At 56.0% G+C, this 22,069-nt stretch overlaps 8 protein-coding genes across 8 annotated transcripts; 4 read left to right on the forward strand and 4 right to left on the reverse strand.

Annotated features, from left to right (window-relative positions):
• Positions 1-547: 547 nt before the first annotated feature.
• On the forward strand, positions 548-1,425 carry LMH87_008784 (uncharacterized protein; the record flags this gene model as incomplete). The annotated part of the gene is made up of 3 exons (XM_056202014.1): positions 548-612; positions 706-794; positions 842-1,425. 3 exons carry the CDS (start codon positions 548-550, stop codon positions 1,423-1,425), a joined length of 738 nt encoding a protein of 245 aa, XP_056056618.1.
• Positions 1,426-2,013: 588 nt separating this feature from the next.
• Positions 2,014-3,521, forward strand: LMH87_008785 (uncharacterized protein; the record flags this gene model as incomplete). The annotated part of the gene is made up of 2 exons (XM_056202015.1): positions 2,014-2,083; positions 2,161-3,521. 2 exons carry the CDS (start codon positions 2,014-2,016, stop codon positions 3,519-3,521), a joined length of 1,431 nt encoding a protein of 476 aa, XP_056056619.1.
• Positions 3,522-5,349: 1,828 nt separating this feature from the next.
• LMH87_008786 (uncharacterized protein) lies at positions 5,350-5,617 on the reverse strand (the record flags this gene model as incomplete). Its single annotated transcript, XM_056202016.1, has 2 exons — positions 5,350-5,432; positions 5,494-5,617. 2 exons carry the CDS (start codon positions 5,615-5,617, stop codon positions 5,350-5,352), a joined length of 207 nt encoding a protein of 68 aa, XP_056056620.1.
• Positions 5,618-6,231: 614 nt separating this feature from the next.
• LMH87_008787 (uncharacterized protein) lies at positions 6,232-7,976 on the reverse strand (the record flags this gene model as incomplete). The annotated part of the gene is made up of 3 exons (XM_056202017.1): positions 6,232-6,578; positions 6,640-7,516; positions 7,605-7,976. 3 exons carry the CDS (start codon positions 7,974-7,976, stop codon positions 6,232-6,234), a joined length of 1,596 nt encoding a protein of 531 aa, XP_056056621.1.
• Positions 7,977-8,517: 541 nt separating this feature from the next.
• On the forward strand, positions 8,518-11,277 carry LMH87_008788 (uncharacterized protein; the record flags this gene model as incomplete). Its single annotated transcript, XM_056202018.1, has 5 exons — positions 8,518-8,672; positions 8,782-8,916; positions 9,036-9,792; positions 9,845-10,096; positions 10,171-11,277. 5 exons carry the CDS (start codon positions 8,518-8,520, stop codon positions 11,275-11,277), a joined length of 2,406 nt encoding a protein of 801 aa, XP_056056622.1.
• Positions 11,278-11,487: 210 nt separating this feature from the next.
• On the reverse strand, positions 11,488-13,815 carry LMH87_008789 (uncharacterized protein; the record flags this gene model as incomplete). The annotated part of the gene is made up of 5 exons (XM_056202019.1): positions 11,488-11,644; positions 11,704-12,548; positions 12,609-12,734; positions 12,798-13,374; positions 13,442-13,815. The coding sequence occupies 5 exons, from the start codon at positions 13,813-13,815 to the stop codon at positions 11,488-11,490; spliced, it is 2,079 nt and encodes a 692-aa protein (XP_056056623.1).
• Positions 13,816-17,656: 3,841 nt separating this feature from the next.
• On the forward strand, positions 17,657-17,932 carry LMH87_008790 (uncharacterized protein; the record flags this gene model as incomplete). The annotated part of the gene is made up of 2 exons (XM_056202020.1): positions 17,657-17,867; positions 17,928-17,932. 2 exons carry the CDS (start codon positions 17,657-17,659, stop codon positions 17,930-17,932), a joined length of 216 nt encoding a protein of 71 aa, XP_056056624.1.
• A 906-nt stretch (positions 17,933-18,838) lies between these two features.
• Positions 18,839-19,960, reverse strand: LMH87_008791 (uncharacterized protein; the record flags this gene model as incomplete). The annotated part of the gene is made up of 3 exons (XM_056202021.1): positions 18,839-18,915; positions 18,985-19,710; positions 19,765-19,960. The coding sequence occupies 3 exons, from the start codon at positions 19,958-19,960 to the stop codon at positions 18,839-18,841; spliced, it is 999 nt and encodes a 332-aa protein (XP_056056625.1).
• Between the last annotated feature and the right edge of the window lie 2,109 nt (positions 19,961-22,069).

Below are 22,069 nucleotides of genomic sequence, written 5' to 3' on the forward strand. Positions count from 1 at the left end.
GGAACCAGCCTATAACTACGCTACGAACGAGACGTTTTGACCGAATAAGCTTCGCAACTCGCCGAAAATCGTGATCCATCGCCAACTCTCGATACCTTTTATCCACGTCCCACTCCCCCAACCCTCTGTCCGTGCACTGGCTCCGGCACCGTCTTCCGAACTGCACGTGCCTGCCCTCCTCACTGAGGTGTCCGCCTTGGCTACCAGTACCGCTGCAACGCCTCAATGTCCCTCATCTAAAGGCCTCATTCTTCTCTCTTACTTCTTCCTTGCCACTTCATCAACCACTTCCCAATCTGCTCAATTTCAGAAATTGCAATCCCATTTCGGCTCGGCACCTATTCCCACGACGCATCAGCCGGCCATCCGCCGCTCCGCGCGTCACGCCATTCGCATACGCTGGGCAAGCATGCCTGTCACACTACCGCCATAATCGACAAGGACGTCATTTCGCAGCAGAGCGCTTTAATCTCTTCAACAGAGTCGCACAGCCTTTCTCCAACCTTTGTCTGCCTATTCTATAGCGCGGCCAATTTTTTTCGTCGTCATGTCTCAGTCACATACCATCCCACAGACCATTACATACAGCGCTCCCTGTGACGGCAGCACGCTGTATGTAGCTGGAACGTTCTCGAAACCCGAGTGGCTTCTCCAAGAAATGCAACCATCAACACCGTCTGGCCATTCCAACACTTATTCAATTAGGGTCATGGTAGAACCTGGAAAGGAATACCAGTACAGGTTCAGGCACGGGCGAGATGGCCATTGGCTGGTCGATGAGCAGAAGCCAATTGGTAAGTCCATTGCAACTTCGAAAAAGGGCTAAAATTAAGATTTGCAGTGAAAAGCGCGTTGGGCACCAAAAGCAATATTCTCCGAGCAAAAGAGCCTGCCAAGCCCGGCAGCGGCAACGAAAACGACAATGTCAGTTTCACAGTGCCGCTGTTCGCGCACGAGCGTCTCGGCGCCTACACCCTGAGCGATGGCAGCGACCAAGCGCAGGACTCGACCAGTGAACTGAGAAGAGAAATCTCACCTAGAACCATGAGCGGCACCCCAGTTGACTTGAACGATCCCACCCTTGAATCGTTCCCCTGCGACAAGTCGTCCATTTTGGGCACCCTGCGTAAAATCCAGTCAAGCCTCGGTGAGCAGTCTGTTCCTTCCGAAGGCTCTCGCTCGAGCCGAAGAAGCAGCCTCGATTCCGACGACGGCTCATCGGGCTCCATGAGCCCTAATGCCTATCGGCGCAGAGAAAACCGGCTCTCGAATGGCAGCAAGCGCAATCCATCCGCGGCTTCCCTCGGCTCAATTGCAGAAGAGCCTTCCGGCGGGCTTCAAAAACGCGAGCTGAGAAACATTGCCGAAACTTCTGCCGCCGACAAGTGCGAAGCTCTCATGATGAGAGCAGCAAACCGACCATGATGAACTCGACACCATCTTTATTTGAATAACGATTAGCCTGGCGTTTACTCCTTCTTGTTTATTAAAGCCAGCTTAGTTTATATCCCTTGAATTTAAATTGATATAATTATCTTATTGTACGTGAACGCTGCTGCAGGGGAGTAAAGCGTTTAGCTCTACATCCGAATAACACTTATGATGAGTTTGACTCGCGTGGTGGTCGCACACCGTACGTAATGGGCTGTTGTACAGCGGGTTACAAGACTAAACCAAGCAATCTCCCTAAGTGCAGTGACTGAACCCGACTTCGACCCAGCTCAAACATCCCTCATCAAACGCAAAATGAGTCTATTTAAGGCTCCGTCAAGACGTAAATATGCTGAATCGCGGGCGACTTACAAGCGTGGCCAGCGGCTGACGACCCCACATGCCTTGGCCATTCCCTCCGCCACCACTTATTTTGGTCAACGACAAACAGTTTCCAGTAAACCAACGACACCTGACTTTTGCGCTCAGCGTCTCGGCTCCTCTGACGGCACACCACAGGCGCAACAGGGCTCTTTCTGGGAACCCGCATCCTATTATAGCTCACCGCATACGACTCTCGCCATGTCGCTGCCACCCAACGTCATCCGCGTCAAGCGCAAGCGGGTGGAGGAATCGCCCGTCACCTTTCTGCGTACGCCCCTCTCCCGTTGTGTTGTGTGACGGTGGCGAGGCGCGTGTATGGCTAATCTAAACTGTCTCTACTCTCAGAAATCGACGAAAGCGCCAAGCGACACCGCAGCGACAGCAGCCACTGGGTCTACCAGCGACGAGGCTCAACGGCGCAGCGCCCACCGAAGCCTTCTCCCCTCGGCGGCGATGCGAAGCCGCAGATACAGCTCTCGACGATCGAAGACAATGCGGCACAGGGAAATGGAGCGTCCCAGTCAAAACAAGATCATGATAAATTGACGTTGCCGCCGTCGGAGCCGCGCCGCTTCCGCGTGTCCAAGGCCATGCTGGCCGCCGCTGCTGCCAATGGTGGCGCTGCAGGCTCGGTCTCAAAGAGAGATCGCTATGGCACGCCGACGCTGTTTGTGGAACGCTCGCGGCGTAAGAAGCTCGCCCCCAAGCCGCGTCGCAGCATGCTGGGGCTGCAAGGCCTCGACGGCGAGGCGACTGCTGCTGAGGAGAGCAAGGAGCTTGAGGCCAGACCCCTCAAGCGGCCTGGCGTCGCAAGACGACCTCGTGAGGCGGCCAAAACGGCGAAGCCTTCCACCGAAGGTGCAGCAGCACCAAAGCCAAATGCGACCCATGCTGGCGCTGCGAACCCCCTCCCAGTATCCCTGACGAACCGCGCCACCGAGGACATGAGTCAGATCACCGCCGACATGAACGAATGGGTCATGCGCGAGATGGGCGCGAGCCTGCAGAACATGGAGGACGAGTGCCAAAGGGAAGCGAAACCGCCTGCGTCACCGTCGCGGTTCAAGCCCAAGGCCCCGGCGAAGCGCTACCACGAGCGCCACCCAGAAGTGCCAGCTCCGGGCAGTACGGCTATGGACGTCGAGGGCGACACCAACATGACGGACGCGAGCGAGGAGGAAGACGGCAACGACGATGATTGGGTGATTGAGGAGTACATCCGCATCCCGGCGAATTCGGTGGCGCTGGACGTCACCGCGCCGTCGGACGTTGGCTTCCTGGTGCTCGACGGCGAGGAGGAGAGCCTTCTCTTCTTTGGGCCGCAAAACGACGACGACGACGACTGGAACGAGGACGAAGAAGACGAAAATGGTATGTTCAACATGCCGCGTGCTTTTGAGATTTATGAATACAGAATTACAGAAGAGGTTTGGAAAAAGCTAACACCCTTTGTCTGCACACCAGCCGAGAACCACTACACGGCGGATTACCCCGAAGACGAGGTCGATTCCGAGGACGAGTTCAACAGGAACGCATACTACTTTCGGAACAGAAACGCGTCGGATGACGAAGAGTATGATCAGGACGAGTTTGATGTGGATGACGACGACGATGCGCACAGCGCGGATGGGAGGCCGAATGATGATGATGCGCGCATGACGAGGATTCTGGAGCAGATGAAGAAGCTGAAAGCATCTCAGAGGTGATTTTTTTAATAAAAAAAAAGCATAGATTATGGGAATGAAATACACGGTGGAGAACCAAGAACGGCATCGCAACGCATCACAATTTTGATTTCATATCCAGTCATGGCGGCAGTTGACGTCCAAATTGGTAAAAAAAAGACTTTGATTGATGACTGTTTTCCATTTTACTATTTTGACAAGCCCTCAATCCTTGACCCCAATTCTAGTCTTGCTTCCGTTGATCGCATCCATTGCCCGACCCTGTGCTAGAGCACACGGGTATGCCGATATTCCCCCAAAACTGTCGTGGCATTGCAGCTACCATGACATTTCGGAATTTGTTTTCAAAACAAAGAATTCTTTGGCGAACAGATCATGAGGACGTGTTTCTGTTGCTGAATTGGCTGCAAGCTGTTTACTGGCAGACCTTGATGTTGGGGAACTCGCCCTGCTGCTTGCAGTGCTTGCCGCTGGGGCAGTCGGCGTCGGAGTGGCAGAGGCCGGCGACGGCGGTGGCCAGGGCGAGGGTGAGGAGAGCCTTGAACTGCATGATGAAAGGGTTTTGTGTTTTTGGTTGTTTGAGTGGAGTATATTATTTTCTTTTCAGTGATGGAGATGTCGCAATCAAAGGGGAGAAGGGAACGGTAGTGGTCTTTATATATCCGTACTTGTTGAGCCAAAGCGGGATTTGTCAAGCGTCTCTGCAAGCATCTATCATCATCATCCACCAGTATTACTTGTCCAATCTTTTACGTCAAAGGCAAGACTGTCAGGGGAGGGGGCCAAGCTAGATGCTAGCTTTCTCCGGTTCTGCCATGGTTCGTTCCTCATCGTGACCAAATGCCGGCGGCATCGGGCAAGCCACATTGGTTCGTTCCTCTGGCATGTCTGTGTTGATCCATGTTACAATAGGTAGGTATAGCGACCTTCAGACTATGCCTTTTTCAGAATTCCTCAATGCCCCCCCGCCCTCGCTCCCACTACCCCCAAATATTTGGAAAAGCTCCGGGTTTTGGAGTTCCTGGCGGCGCCGTGTCAGCTTCAGCCTAGACCGCAACAGGCAAGTGCTGTCAGCACGCCTCCTCTGTTGATGTCACAAACTCTCGCTTTACCGATAGTCCGTCTCTTGTGGTTGAAGAAATCGGGCATTGCCTGTTTTCAATTAGTTCGGTGTACTCCACAAGGCTATGGCGAGGCGGGCCAGCTGAAGGAACGAACGGTGGCGTTGGACAACCTTGCATGGGGTTTGTGTTAAACGAACAGCACGGAGTTGGGGGCAAGGCGGGGTGGAACGAAGATTGTCTTTTCTTGCCTCTCGATACTTTCGTCACGCTGTTGAGCATGCTTGCAAATGTGCTGCCTGCTCTTTGCATTTCCTTTTCAACAACAACAAGAGCTTGCCGATTTTTCCATTGTGCCATGCGCTGTATGCTCACGAAATGATACGTTTTACATGTTGCGAAGTCTCCGTAGCGAGCCTCGTACAGCTTCGCGAAGACGATGAGAATGTACTCTCATCCGTCATCTTCCGTGCAGCCTTTCCATCGTCGCATTGGCAAATAATCGTTCAGAAGCCAACTCCTTGGATTTTACCTCTACCTTTAATATAACCCTTGCATAGATCCCCAAGCTTTACCTCAGTCTCTGTTGGATCATCCGTCCACACTAGGAGACTTGCCGCTACATGCGCAAACAGTCTCAAGAGTCAAGAAACAGTCGTCTGCACTCCCCATCTTGTGACACTGGCCTCAAGAAGCATCACCGACCGCAAGTATGAGCAGGAGTTTTCAGGCGAAAGTACGCATCGATACCCGCCGCGTCAAGACTTGCATGCTTGATGCCCAGCTCGTCAAGCAGCCCCGCCAGGTTTTATTTGTAGTGCAGCTGCGAGGTTTTCTGTGATACCCTGGCAGTATCGACAGCTTAGTACGCCTTGTTCACAACACTTGGGTCAGTTTGATTCAAGAACATGACATCTTCTTCTGTACCGTACCCTTACAAAGCGTAGTCACCGTCGTTGACGAGATCAGTGGGTCTTGGCGCGAGGCAATCCTTTCGGTTTCTCCAAAGAGAAAACGTTTGCTGGTATTGCGACGCGGGCAATTGCTTTTGGTCATGGATAGATACGATGTTATGACCTCGCAAGCATCGTGTTATTGGTGTACGAGGTATTGTGTGTCGAATATTGAAACGGCCAGCGTGGCAGGCCCATCTTCGGGAGTGAGGCCGAAGTGCGGACAATGAGTGCCGATAGCGACGACGAGTGTACAACTTTAATACGCGTGTTTGGTCAGTAAATTTCCAATCTGGGGCAATTTGCAGCGTGAAGACGCTATCGAATCGACTTTGCAGCCCTTGATCTGTCGAAGAGCCAATTCTATTCCCGGAGGTGCCTTGTGGTCGATCACACCTGAAGCCATGGTGACTTTTCTAAATTTCTGAGGGCAACCCATGTCCGGCCACTCAAAAAACCGTGGTCAAATTTTAGATACTTAGCGTGTAAAGGCTCTTGTCCGGCTTACACCACTCGGAACAAGACTCGATGGCATCAATGTCAAAGGACTAGAGGCGGTTTGGCACGCGGAGCACCGGAGCAAATACGAAATGAAATAGACTGTGGACAATAATCTCTTATTTCTCAAGATGCAATGTAGTCATTCTCGCATACCTATCGTGCCCAGGTCGGAATGGACCCAAGCGTAAGCTCAGTCCTCTCCCACATCCCCCTTCATCACGCTGAAACGCTATCATCTGCCCGCTCCATCGCCGCCGTCTCCTCCATCGCTGCCTTTAGCGCCACCGGGTTTCGCGGGACAAAGAGCGCGCGGTATCGGTGCGGCAGGGCCACGAGGCTGGTCGGGTCCGCGTTGCCGCTGATGGGGTGGCAGTCGACATTGTCATACTTTTCGATGCGGAAGCTGCTGAGCAGGCGCATGTAGACGAGGTACAGCTCGCGGTTCGCCAGCAGCGAGCCGGCGCACATGCGGTAGCCTGTTCCGTAGCTGAAGAGCGGCGCGTCGGGCTGCTCGTACCAGCGCTCGGGGCGGAAGACGTCAGGGTCGTCCCACACAGTCGAGTCTGCGAGGGGTGTGTTAGCTTTGTCTGCTTGTCGCCAGTCTGTCCGTGCGCCGACACTTACCCATGTTGCATGCCCATGCATTGAGGAACAGGATCGAGCCCTTGGGGATGGTGCAGGCACCGTAGGGCACGTCCTTGACCGAGGCCCGCGGAAGGGCCAGCCGCAGAACGGTAAAGTAGCGCAGAGACTCCTTGACGAGAGCCACGACGTAGGGGCACTTTTGGTCGTCCAGCTCGTCGCACATGGGGTGGTCTGCGTCGTACAGCTTGCGAATCTCGGCGACGGCCTTGTCCTGGATGTCCTGGTTCTGCGACAGGAAGGCGACAAACCACGCGACCTGCGTCGTGACGGTGTCGAGGCCGCCCGAGAGCATCGTCAGGCTGATGGATGTCAGCTCGGCCTTGTTGAGCTTGGCCTCGGCGTCCATGATGACGTTGGCCTGGATGCACGGCTTGTGCGTGCCGTTGGCGATGCGCTCGTCGAGGCCGTTGTTCAGCCGCGACAGGTAGACGTCGCGGCGGCGGCGCACCTCGCGGGCCTTGGCCGAGTGCCCGTTGATGGGGTTGAGGCGCAGCAGCGGGATGTAGTCCTGCAGGTTGCCCGTCGTCGAGCGGAAGCGGCTGATTTCCTCCTCGACGTAGGTGATTTCGTCAAAGAGGTTGTCCTTTTGGCTCTTGAGGCGCACGCCCCAGTTGAGCGTCAGGGCGAGCGACAGCGACAGCCGCTGAATCATGGGCATGGGGTCGGTGGGCGTCGTGCCAGCGTCGCCGTACTCGTAGAGCTCCTTGATGAAGTCGCGCGACTCAATGTCCAGATGGGGGATGTAGGTCTGGATCGAGGGCTTGTTGAGCGCGGTGGCGGCGCCTTTGCGCCTGCGCTTCAGCGAGTCGCTGAAAGGCGACGTGCCGATGGTGGTGCCAGCAGTATCAGAAACAACCTGCAGATTTCACCATTAACCTAACGCACTCGGGAATGGTACCAGATAGTTCTTGTAATTCCGGTGGAGTTTTTATTTTCCAACGTACCTTGTGGAATGTGTAGAATTCTGGACGGGAGCTCATGGCCTGCAAATTATAGCCAAAAAGGGTCTTGGCTGCAGCGGCCGAGTTGATCACGACGACGGGAATGTTGCCCAGCTGAACCTGGTAGACATCGCCAAATGTCTTTGCCCACTCGCGATACTTTTCCGCGGCGTTGACACGAATATCCCAGATATTACCGATGACAGGCAGACCTCTGGGGCCCTTCAGCCTGCCGATGCGGGCATTGTAGCGGATGAACTCGTTGATAACGAGGTAGATGAGGGGCGCAAGAAACAGGGTGACAGCAAGCGCCTCCAACGTGCCCCGACGTCCCTTATCAGTAAGGAGGGCCAACAGATCTGGAGACTTGATCATGGTTGCGGCTTGTCCTTGATGCGTCACAGGCTAGCTACCCTGATCTTGAAGGCCTTGGCTGCCCAAAACCGAAGCGGGCGAGAGCCTGCTGAAATACGCAACGCTCGTGTGCGTTTCCCCTCACAAGGCATTACAATGACACATCGCTGGTTGGCAGTGTTACACCCACCGCTCTCCGCCCTCTTGCACCCGACTGTAGCCCTTCCGCAAGCCACAAATGGCACACTGCCTGGGTGCGGCAAGACGATCGCACGAATGCGGGGAAATACTTTTGGGGGAGGGTGTTCCGGTCTCAGCTGGGACTAGTTTCAAAAGAGGCCAGGCGATACCGGAATCTTCGGAACAGCTCTTCCGCAAGAACCCGGCACGCCGGCTCCATTCTTTCCTTTTAAACATCATCAAGGGACCGATCGAGACAAAGCAATATTAAACCACAAGCCCACTCTCGGAAATAGGCAACCGCCTTTTTTTTAGTGTCATACGCTGTTACTGCGAGCACGTTTTCATTGCTAGGTTGCCATGCGACTGTGAGCACGCCAGCATGGCCAAAGATGAGTCGTCTCCGGCGCGCAGCCCGGGTTTGGAAGACGCCGAGTCGCTGTCCTCCGCGCCGCCGCAGCCGAAGCGCACGGCGCCGACAGAGACGACGGAATCGGCTCCGCGCATGAAGCGTGGCAAGTATACATCGCTAGCATGGTAAGTGGCATGTCGTTTGATCCTCCGTCCTGGTCCACCGCGTTGCTGGATTCCGCGCTTTCCGTCAACTAGTGCGTAGCGGGCTTTTTTGCTGACGTGGTACATGCAGCAATGAGTGCAAGAGGCGAAAGCTCAAGTGTCTGCCGATAGCCGACGGCGACAGCTGTGAGCGGTGCAATGCCCGCAAGCTCCAGTGCATCTTTGCCGTCAACTCGCCCAAGGGCGACAAGAAACGAGATGATGGGTGAGTTTTTTTGCCCTTGAGCCCCCCCTTTCCATCACCCTCCCCTCTCTCTCTTTCACGCATCCTCCTCCTCCAATTCCGAGGCAAATCTGGATGCTAACCCAATAATGCGTCCCTAGAAATCAGCAGATACAGCTTCTCGGCGATGAGCTGGCGCAGGTCCGCCACGAGCTCGCCAACCTCTCCCAGGCCGTGCTTGAGCTGCGGCAGCACCGCTCGCCGGCGCATGCCGCCGCTGTCCAGGGCCGCGCCTCGAGCCACACCGACCCGTCCTCGACGCAGTCCCCTTCAGGCGCCGCCCTCAGCAAAGATGCGGTGCCCAAGCACCCGCAATTCGTAGGGCCGACGCGCCCCGCCTACGGCCTCATGATTGCCGAGCGCTCGCTCACGCGCATGGGCATACCCGACTCGCCATCGTCCCCATCGGGCGGCAGCGGGCCTGCCTCGCCAGACGCCCCGGCGCCGCATGCCGTCGCCGACCCGGCCGCCGCCGCGGTGGCCGTGGACGTCGAGTTCTGGGCGCAGTGCTCGCCAGCCGAGGCGGCGCGGCTCATGGGCGTGTTCGAGGAAGAGGCCGAGTCGGTGTATCCGTACATTGACATCCTCGAGCTAGCCGCCCGGTCGGAGCAGATCCTACGCATCGTCCGCCAGCCGGAGCTGCTCGAGGAGGAGGCGCTGGCAGGCTCGAGCACAGGTCGGGCGCTCACCACGACAGACATTGACCTTGCCAAGATTGCGGTGGCGATTGGCGTTGCCATTGAGGCGCGCGGAAAGAACGACCTGTGTGCTGCTATTGCGGCGTCCGTGGAGCAGCACACGGCGCGAATATCGCAGACTGAAGTGTCCCTTCGAGGCATCCAGCTTTTAATTTCATTAGTACGTTGCCCGAAACCTGTGTTACTAGGGATCTGTTGCTGACCATGATCAGAGCATCTACTACTTCCACAGCGATGACGAGCTGCTCGCCTGGCGAACCATTGGCGTCGCTGCTCGCGAGGCTCTAGAAATGGGCCTGCACCGCAAAAGGAGCCTCTACGACAACTTTGCAGACCCGGCCGCCCGGCAAAGGGCGCTCCGGGTATTCTGCTGTTGCTACATCCTCGATCGTAGATGGAGCTTCGGCACAGGTCTCTCCTTTGCTCTTGTCGACGGCGACATCGATTCCACCCTACTCGAATCTGTAAGCGCGCCACTGCAAACCCCCTCTACCACCTCCCACCCACTAACCATTCTCTCTTCTTTCCTTTCTTTTAGGAGCTCGACTCTCCCTACCTGAAGTGCATGGTCGGCTACGCCCGGCTCTGCTCCAAGCTGTGGGAGGCCATCCCTCCCTTTGGCGCGCCCAGCCAGTCGATCCCGCACGAGCTCGCGTACGCGCTCGACGCCTCGGCGCTGGAGTGGCTCGACTCCATCCCGCCGCACCTGCAGATGCGACACTACCCGCGCGGCGCCGGCAGCCAGGGCAACGCCGGGACGTACACGTCCTCGGTGCGGCCGCCGCCGCAGCAGCAGCCGCGCGTGCTGCACCGCCTGCGCGCGCTGCTCTACCTCCGCGGCAACCTCACGCGCATCTCCATCTACCAGCACCACCTCGTCAGCCCGGCGGCCGTGGCCGCCGACCCGCAGCGCGCGCGCGTCGCCGTCGACCTCGCCCGCGACACGGTCCAGGTCCTCGTCCACCTCAACGCCACCTCAGACATTTACTCGCGCCAGCAAAACGCCTTCAACTACTTCTTGGCGAGCGCCTTTGCCGTCATCTCGCTCGCGCTGTGCCACGCTCCGCACATGTTTGCCGCGCAGTGCACGCAGAGCTTCATGGACGCGGCGGGGCTGGTCAAGGGCTTCAGCCGCCACAGCATGGCGAGCAAGAGGCTGTGGAAGAGCATACGTGGGCTGTCGCCGCGGCTGAAGAGCTTGGGCGTCGGCGGCGGAGCGAGCACGAAAGAGCAGCAGCAGCAGCAGCAGACTGGTGGTGGTGGTGTGAATGCGGCCGGCAGGGCAGCGGCAGCCAGTTCGGAACAGGGAGCGGCTCGGTGGAGAGGCTACGGCCAGTTCTATCCCGGCGATGGACGGCAGCAAGCGGGGGGCAGCAGTCAGCAGGCACCGGCGGCGGATAGCTTGTGGAACTATAGCCTGAAGCAGCCGTCTGCGGGCGCTGGAGGAGCGGGCGGTTCTGGTAGCAGCAACAACAACACCGAGCCGCTGCCGGGCATGAACCCGGACATTCTCAGCCTGTTTGACTCGCTGGGAGACGAGGCCATGTTTAGCAGCGGCAGCTTCGACACAAGTATATACGGTGGGATGGAGCCCGACGCAGATGGCGGGGACATTTCACGGCTTTTTCTTCAAGGACTTATGTAGCGTGGCGTTTGGGAATTAAGGAGTTTTGATGATGTATCTTCGCTGATTTTGTACTCTGTCTTTTATACATCGCTGTATTGTGGGATTGGAATTATCCGTTGCACTTTGTTCACTCTAGACTTGTAAGAACCTCAATTGGCATGTCATTCATTCATCTTTATTGTTACACGATTCATAATATTTGTCCCCAAGTGAGATGACGGCCAATACTTAGTGCCCGTTTGTCCCATTCGTGCCGTTGGCAGCGCTGCAACAGCCCCCATCGGTAAGCTTGGACCCAATGTCCGCATTTGACGGCACGTCCAGCGCAGGATTGCCGGTGAAGAAGTCGGACGGCGTGATGTGCACTTGAATCATTTCCACCGGCCTGTTTATTCCATTAGCATATGTTATTCTCGGAAAGTCCTCAGAGAAAAAGGGGCTTACATGACGGGCCAGTCTTCCACGCGCGGGTTGTGCGTCAGGCCAAAGACGCTCCAGAGCACAATGTCCTCGTCGTCGACCTTGTCCTTGCGGGCCGCCGCGTCGCTCACGCCACCGACCTCGTGGCGGCTCATCATGGTCCAGCGGCCGCCGGCGTAGAGCTCGTCGTCCTTGTGCTTGGTGACCCAGAGGTGGTGGCGGGCAAAGAGGGCGCGGTTGGACTGGATGGAGCCGGGCGCGGCGAGGAGCAGCTGCGTCGGCGGGCCGGCGACCTTGTAGCCGACGGGCTTGCCGCTGACGGGGTTCTTCTTGCTCTTATTCTGGATCTTGAAGACGCGGTTGTTGAACGGGTCGAGGTCGAGGCCGGCGGACTCTGTGATGGTGGTGGTCTTGACGTGGTAAAAGTTGCCGTTGGGGTTGGTCGCGGGGTCGACGGCGGCGGGCAGGCTCTCCTCCTGGACGAGGGTGTTGGCGTGGCCGTCGACGGCTGGGTCGAGGCGTAGGCAAAAAATGTGCTGGTGGTTCTGGGCGATGGTGCCCGGGTTTACAATGTTGCCCCAGGGCGCCGTCTTGCCGGCGTCCATGTTGACGACGGAGACGATGCCGGTGGCGCGCGCCTCGAGCGTGATGCCGGCGGCCTGGTCGAGGATAAAGGCAAAGACGTACTCGTAGTTGGCGAGGGTGAGTATGTACTGGACGACGAGCTCGCGGCGGCGGGTGACGACGGCGCGGCCAGTGCGCCAGTTCGTGTGCTTCCAGTTGATGCCGTTGTCCTGCTCGTGCAAGCAGACGACGTTTTTGGTGGGCTCGGGTGAGCCGTCAGGTTTGGTGAGCAGGCCGTCAAAGTACTACGGAGGCGATGTAAGTTGGCGATGTTATTTGCAAAAGGAAAGTAGGTTCGAACATACCTTGATGACGCCGAGACAATCGCAGCCGAGAGTGAGGTTGTTGACGCAGTTGCCGAGGCCGCCATCGCCAAAGTCGAATGCTTGCTTGCGATGGAAGGGTGGTCTGGGATCCGCGTACGGGACCGTCTGTGATGGCTTTTTGTCAGATTATACCGTAAATCAAGAACTGTTTTAACCGGGATGACGTACCATGTCACTCATGCTAATTCTGTACATGACACTGCGGCCGTCGTAGCGAACATCGTGCAAGACGGCGCCCTCGCGCGGGTTAAAGGTGACGCGGAAGCGCCACTTCTGCCACTCGACCAGATTGGCATCCGAAATGGCAAAGCTGGGCCCCTCGGGCTGCAGGACGGTGAGGGGCTTGAGGTCCTTGCGGACGCCGCCGGGGAGCAGCTCGGGCACGTACTCGGCCGGGCGGCAGTGGTCCAGGACGCCGACCTCGTTGGTGACGCCGACGAGGGCGTCGTCGTGGCTCCCCGTGGCGGGCTGGTCGATGCGCAGCAGCGTCATGGTGCGGGCGTCGACAATGGGGATAAAGGGCAGCGGGTAGGCGTAAAAGTTGGCGTCGGGGTTGCCGCTGCGCGCGTCGCGGCCGAAGCAGAGGGCCTGGAAGAGGCGCGTCTGGCCGTCGGCGTCGTCGGGCCCGCCGTACGGCCAGGGCTCGACGACGAGCTCGAAGCCGTCGGGGAGGGTGACGGACTTGAGCTTCTCCTTGAACTCGGGGGACTCCTCGACGCACTTGACGACCTTGTCAAACTCGAAGCTGGTTTACATGTTAGAAACGCGTGAGTGAGGAGGGGTCGGGGCCCGCGGTGACTGAGAGAACGTACATGCCCAAGCTGGCGTGGTACTTGGTATCAATCAGTTCATTGGAGATTCGCTTGCCGGCGCCGAGATCGACGACGGACTCGTGGTACTGGGTCGGGACGGCGGCGTCGCCGGTGCTGCCGCCAATGACGTCGTAGTTGAGCTGGGCGAGGCGCGGGGGCCGCGGCGTGTCGGCGGTGAGGGTCCCGGCGTGCTCGGCGTCGAGGAAGCGCACCACGTCGGCCTTGGGCGGCTCGAGCAGGTAGATGACGCGAAAGTCAATGACCGACGACGGGTGCAGCTTGAGGATGACGTCGCGCGCCTGGCGGACCTCATCGGCCGTCAAGGCCGAGAGCGGATGCGGGGTCGCGGTGGTGGTGGCAGCAGCAGCAACCATGATGCCCGTTTCGTGAATGGAACGATGATGAGCAAGTTTTATTGAGCAAGTTTTCTTTTCTTCTTCTATTTTGCTCAGAGCAAGAAACAATGCCGTTCCAACTTTATTTATAGCTGGCAATGGTCAGGGGAAAAGGTGTGGAAATGTGATTCCTATCTTCTCTCTTGCTTCTTTTTTATTGTCGCAGATCCGGGGATTTTTTTGGACAAGGGAATACTAGGACCCCGCGGGAGCCGTTTTGGAGGGGCAAGAGGGGAAAGTTTACTGGTGATGCCACCAGGCTGCGGAACTGCATTTCCATCACTGTGCTAACTAACTAGTTATCTAGTGTGGGTTGCTGGCAACTTGCAAGACGGCGCCACGGGTGTGTGTTTGTCAAGTATTCGACAATTGGGGTTTAGCGAGCACGTCCCGATTTGGGCAATACTTTACAACGGCGAGTTAGAAAGCTGGTGTTTTACGTCAAAGATAGGAAGCATCACGGACTCTCGGGACCCGTGTGTCGTAGCAGTTACAGCCTCTGTCCTTGCATGATACCAGTACTGTACCAGTATGCGTTTCTGTACACTAATTATTCAGCGGGCTTTGGGGGAGGGGGCCGATGTGAACCAGTCAAAGCGTCGCCGTTTCAGCAACGGTTCGACGCGTCCGAGGCGCCGTCGCAAGTTTGGTCAATACTCTAAACCAACTCACTTGACGAGAACTAAAAAAGACTAGACCGAAAGGAAAAGACCAACACGGTTTCCAAACCCCAATGAGGCCGAGAGAGGCCGCCCGGGACCAAGTGTGCCTTGTTCGTCCGGTCCGTCGCCGTGTCAGTCGTCCATGTGCCGACCGAGAGAGAAAAGGGGGGGTCGCAGCAGCCACCCCCGGCGCCGAAAGAAAGATACAGAGCCATCTGCCGGCGCGGGCACTCCGAAAAGGTTTGCCGCTGCTGCTGCAACTGACAGGAGCCCTTGTTGCTCCCGGGGCGGATGGTCAATTCCGTCGTCGTCGTCGTCGTCGTCGTCGTCGTCGTCGTCGTTCGTCTTGGGGCCCTGGTCGTCGTCATTTCGCCAAGCAGGCACAGTCACGAATTTATTTTAGTACACGAGTTTCGATATATCGATTTTTTCCTCTACCAAGTTACAAAAAAAAGGAAAAAGAAAAAAAAGGCCCGCTCGGAAGCTGCATCCGCTGAATAATTATCTGCAGTGTGATTCCGACGCAACAGTACGGAGCAGCTTACAGCGCCCGCAAAGCTTTCCTCAGCCTCTTCAGGCGGGTTTCGTCCCTTGTTCTCCGTACTGGTACGCTATTTATTATTCGTCCAGGGGGGGATGGGGATTGGAAGGGGGGGGGGCGTTGTTTAAACAACCCATTCTCCGGGCATCAATGCATAACGAACAAATATCCCGTTGCACCCAATCTTTCTTGACTGTCCATCAAGACAATTGGACAAACCCACCATTTTTCTTCTTCCTTTGTTTATTCTACCAGTAGCCCTAGAGGATGGATGGATGGGGCGAGGGGATTGTGTTCGTCATACTCAACCCCTGACACATATGCGCACGGTTGGGCTCCAGGGTGCTCTCGTCTCTGCTCTGCCGAACCGCCGTCTGTGTATCTTCAGTGTCTTGACCGCAGTCTGTGGCGGCAAGTGGTTCTGCTCACGGTTCCCTTTTTTATTTTCACCTGAACTTGAGCATATCTCAATTTCCACTTTTTTGCCCATTGGTCCCCCATTTCCCCCCGAACGAGATGACCCCCCTGTCCTGTCGTGATCCGCGCACCCGAGCGCCCGTCGTCGTCGCTCGCTCGCTCGCTCGCTTTCCTTGGCATTCAGATGGCAGCGCAGGGGCGGGGGAGACCCATGTTCGATGGGATCATCATGGTCGACTCATGGTACTGTCATGTATTGACACATCTGCCGAATTATTTCCAAGCGCTGAAGCCGTAGCCAACAACACCATGTCCATGTCCATGTCCGCAGACGGTAGAGACAAAACGAAAAGTAGTAGGCCTCGCTTATTGCAAGCTTGTCGACCTGCCGGTCAATGATGACGACTTCATATTCGAGACATGTTTCTGCTTTTCCTTTTCCGTTATTTTAAGCACAGTTTCCCGTGTCTCTTCACCTCTGTCACAAGTGATGACTCTTCTGTGGCACCCCGCGCATCGCTGTAGAAGAACACATATTCCCCCCTGTCCAGGGAAGAGAGAGAGGAAAAACGCCATCCGCACGGACATTGCCTACATATGATGCTTTATTCTCGTCACATTGACAGACCTCGCCCTCTCTCTCCCCCCACGCCCAGGCTATGGGTATGGCTGGGGCACACCCGGCGCCCAACAAGAGACGCGCCACGCAACTTGGCCTAGCGTCCAATGGTTGGCCGCTCGTAATCAATTTATATTGGCTTTGGTCGTGCAGATGAACAAGGAAGTTGTCATCAGCCCGCAGCCCCAGGCTGCCGGGACCGCTGTCCCGGGACCAAGAGCGAGACAACAATGCAATTTGCCCATGCATGCAGATTTTCTCCTGAGATTGGGTCGTCCAGTCTCTTCTCCATTGTGGCTTTCGCTGTGGATTTCTCGCTCAGCAGATCTCTCCGGAGCTGGGCTCCTCCTGGCCAAGACGGGCGAGAGAAAAGGCTGAGAGAAGTTGAAGAGGCTCTGCCAACTAGTTGCGTCTTCACCAGCAAAACAGATGATGATTTAAAGAAACGTGCCAACTGCGCCTTTTGTAGTCGACATGGGGGTGCGTGCGCCGCGGCGTGCATATGCAGGTCAAAGCCGTTGGACACCAGAAAAAACTGCCGTCAACTAACTAGCATTTGACAAGTCGCGCTAGCATTTTAGAGTATCGCATTGCAGATTTTGTCGCTTGACCAAAGCAAGGACCAACTTTTCGCGGTAGATGTAGATGGTGCTTCGCAGAGGCTTGCTGCCACCTGACCGCCCCTGGCGCTTTTTCAAGATTGCTTCCATGGCATCTTCTAGCTCGTGATGTATTTCGGCATCGCGAAATTCTTCTAATGGACATTCTGGACCACCACCCTCCCCCCCAGAAAATATCTGCAGGGGGGAGGTTCACATGTGCACCCATGTCAAGTTGGGTTCCGAGAGCAGGGTGTGCCAATCACAACCCTCTTCTGCCGAATGTGTGTGTGTGGACGAGCCCAGGGCCAGCATGAATGAACATGATCTTGATCTTCTTTTGCCGTTGCGCTTTCGACGTCGGCTGCATCGTCACTATCGCGGTCCAATCGGCCAAACCGTATACCCCTTGCAGCGACGCTACACGGCAGACAACCTGTGCCGCTTTGCTTGTGCAAGCTCAACTTCTCGGAATCGGACCCTGAGCCTGTGCCTGAGTCCATCGAGCTAGTTGAGTCAAGACTTTAGACGACCCCGGCTTCCCTGGAACGCGGGTGTTGTCCCCCTCCTTCTCCCCCTCCTCCTGGCCCCCTGGCGAGGCAAACAATTCAACTTACAGGATGGGACATTTTTCTCATCTGCCAATCTCTCTGCCTCCCCTCACTGGGCGTACATACATAACAAATCGTGTTGCACAAGACTGTAAGATACCCTTGCTCACGTCACATCCAAAAGAGGGGTGTGACCAGCGGCCCGGGCCCGGGGGGGACGGTTGCTTCCCTTTCCTCTAGTTGGTTAGCCCGGATGTTATCTCTTGTCACGAAATAAGCTAAGAAATCATGCACTTTTTTTGCGCCGATCCCCAAGTCCAGATTTCGGGGCGCGCTCGCCGCGACTGGCCAACAATTTCGCTCATCTTCATCATCGTGATTCGCCGCCACTGCAGAGCCCAGTTGCGCCACTTTCTTGTTTGCATGTGCATATGCACATCTACTTCACATTGCCCATACCCGAGGGCGTCGGTGTCGGCTTCCTCTCCATCCGACAGTTCCCAATGACCCCGAGCTTCCCTTGGGAAACCCCACCCACACACCCAGCGCCGCCTGCGACGTCGTACGAAGGGGATGAGATGTTTACTGCGCAGGCAAAAGGAAAGCGTCAGAGCGAACAAGACTTGCTGCCCTCTCTTTTCTGTGACTGCCCTTGTTCCAGCCCTACACCATCTTTTTCTCAGCTAAAAAACGCCATTGCAGCGTAATTCGGGCCGTTGCCATGTCTCGATGCAAAAACGCAAGCCACCAGAATCATACGCCAGGGCTCTTGATGAATTTTGTTGATCTTCCGTATTCCCGGGCTCTGCACCTGCAGCGTAGCTCAATTTATTCCTCCGTAGGTACCAAATCGCTAATATTAACATGCATGACAGCAGGGCTTGGCCCACCAAGTACCGGGGGAAGACTACCATGTCCTTGGGCAACCTAGTCATGCCACACCCACCAGCGCCGCCCGGCCTCGCTGTGACCAGAGCTTTGTTGATTTCCCAAGTTGGTCTACCAAAATAAGTCAGGGAGAAAGATGGATAGAAGAGAGCAACTGCTTGAGCTATTGTACGTGTTCTTTTCGTATTCAATCAAACTATTAGTTTATAATATATACATCTCCAATGTTGACCTTTTCTTCATTATACATGTGGGAAGAACCAAGGACAAAAATATCAAAGTATCAAAGTGCTTCCATCATACATCCAACATTAAGCCGTCAATATGCTTTTCGTGCCACAGGTCATAGTCCCTTTCCAAACTTTTTCTCCCAAAATGGAAGGCAGCGCCAACCTCTGAAAATAGTAAACAAGAAGAAAAAGCACCAAACACACCCCGCTAACAATACACAATGGTTTGTAGACAGAGCTCTGTCGAGGCGAGGGAGAGAGATCGCCCCGTCGTCGCAAGGGAGGGCCTCTGGGGTCGGTCCACTCCACCAAGTCGCTTCCCTGCAGGCTGTCCCAAGACAAGCCGAGGGAAGAGTCAAAATAAAAAATGCTCTTGAACAAAGGAAAAGATTGTCGGAAAATAACAAAAAAAGGAAAGCCGAATAGTGGTACATGTGACAAATATAGTACATGGGTCTCGTAAGGAATGTCGTGACTGCCGAAACGGGGAACCGTTTACAACTTCAGTCGGCGCTGCTCCTTTCTCTTGCGACGCTCCCGGCGTTCGCGGTATTGGATTATGCGCTTGGCGGCTTCAAGGTGGTCATGTTAGCATATGCCGTTGCGTCGGGTTGCATTTCAAAACGCAGGTAGAGACTTACCCCAGTCGCGGGATTTGCGCTTGACGTCCGGATCCACCCAAGAATAGTTAATGGCTCGCTCAGGGTACCGTTGAGCCAGGCCCAGGGGTTCCATGGGGCGGTCTTGGCTGTCCCGTTCGCGGCACTTGATGCCGATGTGCTTGGGCTCCAAATCTTCATCATTTTCGAAAATCAGCCACCCATCCTTGTCCCACAGTGGAATACGCTGGTTCATTCGGTAGTACCAGGCTTGCAGACCCTGGACGGTACGCTCAGGAGTTCTTCCAAACATGGCTGCAAAGTCTTGCTTGATACGCTGCCATTTGAGCTTCTTATCGTGCCAAGCGTAGATGATGAAATCTCCTTCCTCAGTGGTGTACTTTTGGTTGATGTGTCTGTTTTCGCCGTCTGGAGGCGGGCTCGGATAACCCTCATGGGTGCGCATGAAAGGGTCTTGCGTGAAAGGAGAGTACGTCTCCTGGGGCGAGTAAGCCTGAGGTGAGTACGCGGACGAAGCGTAGGTCTGGATGGGCGGCAGAGGAAGAGCTGTACGGCGAGCGGCGTGGGGATGAGGAGAGGTGGCAGGAGTCCAGCAAGGGACCTGGCCACCGTGGGCTCTAGCGAGAGCCTCTACACCCTGATCAAATTCGTCGAGGCTGGGCAGGCGGATAGTCGAGTTGGAAGGAGGTCCGAGACTAGAGAGCCTGGGGACTGGCGAGCAATCTGTGTTGAGAGAGAAGGATGATCCTGTCGTTGGTTAGTCAAGTGACAAGCAGTCGCAGTCAGTCTCGGACGACATACTCTCAAACTTGATCCTCGGGCTACCGGAGACGGACTCTGGAGGTGTGTTGGGGTGGACGATAGCTCGGTAGATGGGCGAGGGAAGAGCATCTTCAGAAAGCTTCCTCGGCGTTGAGTTGTCGATGTGAGTGAATGAGTTGACGCGAAACTTGCCGACGGAGGATAGCCCGCTATACTCTGGGCGATGCTGCATCATGGTAGTCATGGTCGAGGGCAACTGGAGAAATGCTCCCTGTTGGTCGGCTTGCAAGACAGAAAAGGGCGTATCGAGATTTCTGGGCGGAGAATATTGGTTTGCAGCAAGAGCGAGGTGCAGCAATGCGTATTGAGCAGGTTCGCGCTTGTCAAGACGATATGGGGCTAGAGAGCGTGAGGGGGAATAGTATAATGCTGGATATTAACGAGGGATGATGAGCCCAAGGGCTTGAGAGCAATTAATAGCAAAGGGCTTGGAAGAAGGAGCGGATAGTGGAGGAAAGTTTGACACGGGAGAGACTGGGTCCTAATGGAGAGGGAGTCGATGTATTTTGTAGTCGACGATATGGGGGTGCAGAGGCTGTCGAGACCCCGGGCGATGGTCAACGTCTGATCACTTTTTTATTTTTTGCTATTTTTTGCTTATGCAGGCTTATTTCTTCTGCCGGTGCCGTCAACATGGGAGCGTACCTGAATCACTGTTGATAAAAGACCGGGACAGGCAGGATAAATTGAGTGTCTTGGATACGACGAGGGGTCTGTGTGTCACCCTTGCTCCAGTCTGAACAAGACGGGACCAAGCCTGGTCAAGCCTGGTCAAGCCTGGTCAAGCCCAAGCAGGGCTTCGGAGCCAAGGAGCCTGGTGGTGGACTTGTGGTGCAGTGGTGGTTGCCGAGGCGGAGACGCGAGCGGGCTTGGGTGGACGACGGTGGGACTGAGTATTCACATTGTGCAGACAGCAGAGGTCGACGGAGCCTGCCTGGCCTGGCCTGGCCTGGTGCCTGGTGCCTGCGCCTGAGCAACTGCGGCGCCGTGGCAGGGGTTCAGCATATGTGTGGCAATGCGGGCAGAATTGCCACCGGCAGACTCCCTGGCTGTGCCGTCGTTGCTTTGTTTCCGCGCAGATGCAGGCCCTGGCCCATGGTGATGGAGGTGGTGTGTGATGCACGAAGAGCCGTACCAGTAGCACAGTGTGGTGTGGTGTGGTGTACAGATTAACTAGTTGGTGTCGTGTGGCGGCCGTGGTTGAGCGCGAGTGTGTGGGTGGTGGCTGCCCTGCATCGCACCACGCAAAAGAGGCCAGGCTTCGCTCGCGACTCTCCGCGCACCACACACCACCTTGCTCGTCATAGTGCTCGTTCAGCGCTTGTCTTGCCCGCGCACAAAGTCTGCTAGCCTCTTGCGTAGTGTTCGGAATTATTCAGCCATCCAAGACAACGGCCTTTCTCTCGCTCTCTTGCAGCCACGCCCAGAGGCCACGGGTGCTCTTCATCTGGCCTAGCGGCGAGCGGCGAGGTGGTGGGGACTCTCGCTGCAGGGCGAACAATGGCTAAGCCGCTGAATCAAAGTCAAAGTCGCTCCCAGGCAGTACTAGTTATTCCGTTGGTTCATCACGGACTCCAGAGCGCAGGTCAAGTCTTAAAAATAGGATCCGATCAATTGGCCGAGGTGGTTCGCCGGCGGAAGCGCGTATCAGTCAAGCTTCTTCTGCTGCTGCTCCCATGTCGGACTGGCAGATTCCATCTGCCACCACTGCCGTGTGGTCGACGACTTTGTAGTTAGTGATAGATACGATACCACACTCCCGGTACAGCAAGCTTCCAATTAGCTCCGTCACAGGGTGGCAACTCCGGTGCGGCTGCCTGAAAAGTCGTACTGGTAAGCCATGGCTGGCTATGTGCGAGACCCCCGAAGCCGATCCGTCAGCCAAGGGTAGCCGCCGCAACCCCAAGGCAATGGGACGTCGGTGATGGGGAGAAATCTTTGCATAGTAGCATCGGTGCTCCGCTCTCGGGTGTGCATAACCCATCTTATTGACCCAGCTTTTCCAGACTGGCCGTCGAAAATTTACCATCTACAGCACCTTTGCGGGTCAAGACTTGTATAACGCAGGCTGGCTATATTACAGAAACGGCCCAAGCACCGCACAAAGCAAGCATTGAATATCAGCGGGCGCAAGTAGTAAACTGCGGGGGTAGCCATCATCGAATTTCTTGTGGCTATTCTTGATAGTAAAAAGTGATCGGCGCGAGGGGTCCTTTCGTGCGAGGGAGCACGTCACGGCTGGGTGCCATAGCGAGCAGCCAGAGGAGCCAGAGAGTAGTCAACC

Source organism: Akanthomyces muscarius, assembly GCF_028009165.1.
Source record: "Akanthomyces muscarius strain Ve6 chromosome Unknown contig_18, whole genome shotgun sequence".
Taxonomy (NCBI): Eukaryota; Fungi; Ascomycota; class Sordariomycetes; order Hypocreales; family Cordycipitaceae; genus Akanthomyces; species Akanthomyces muscarius.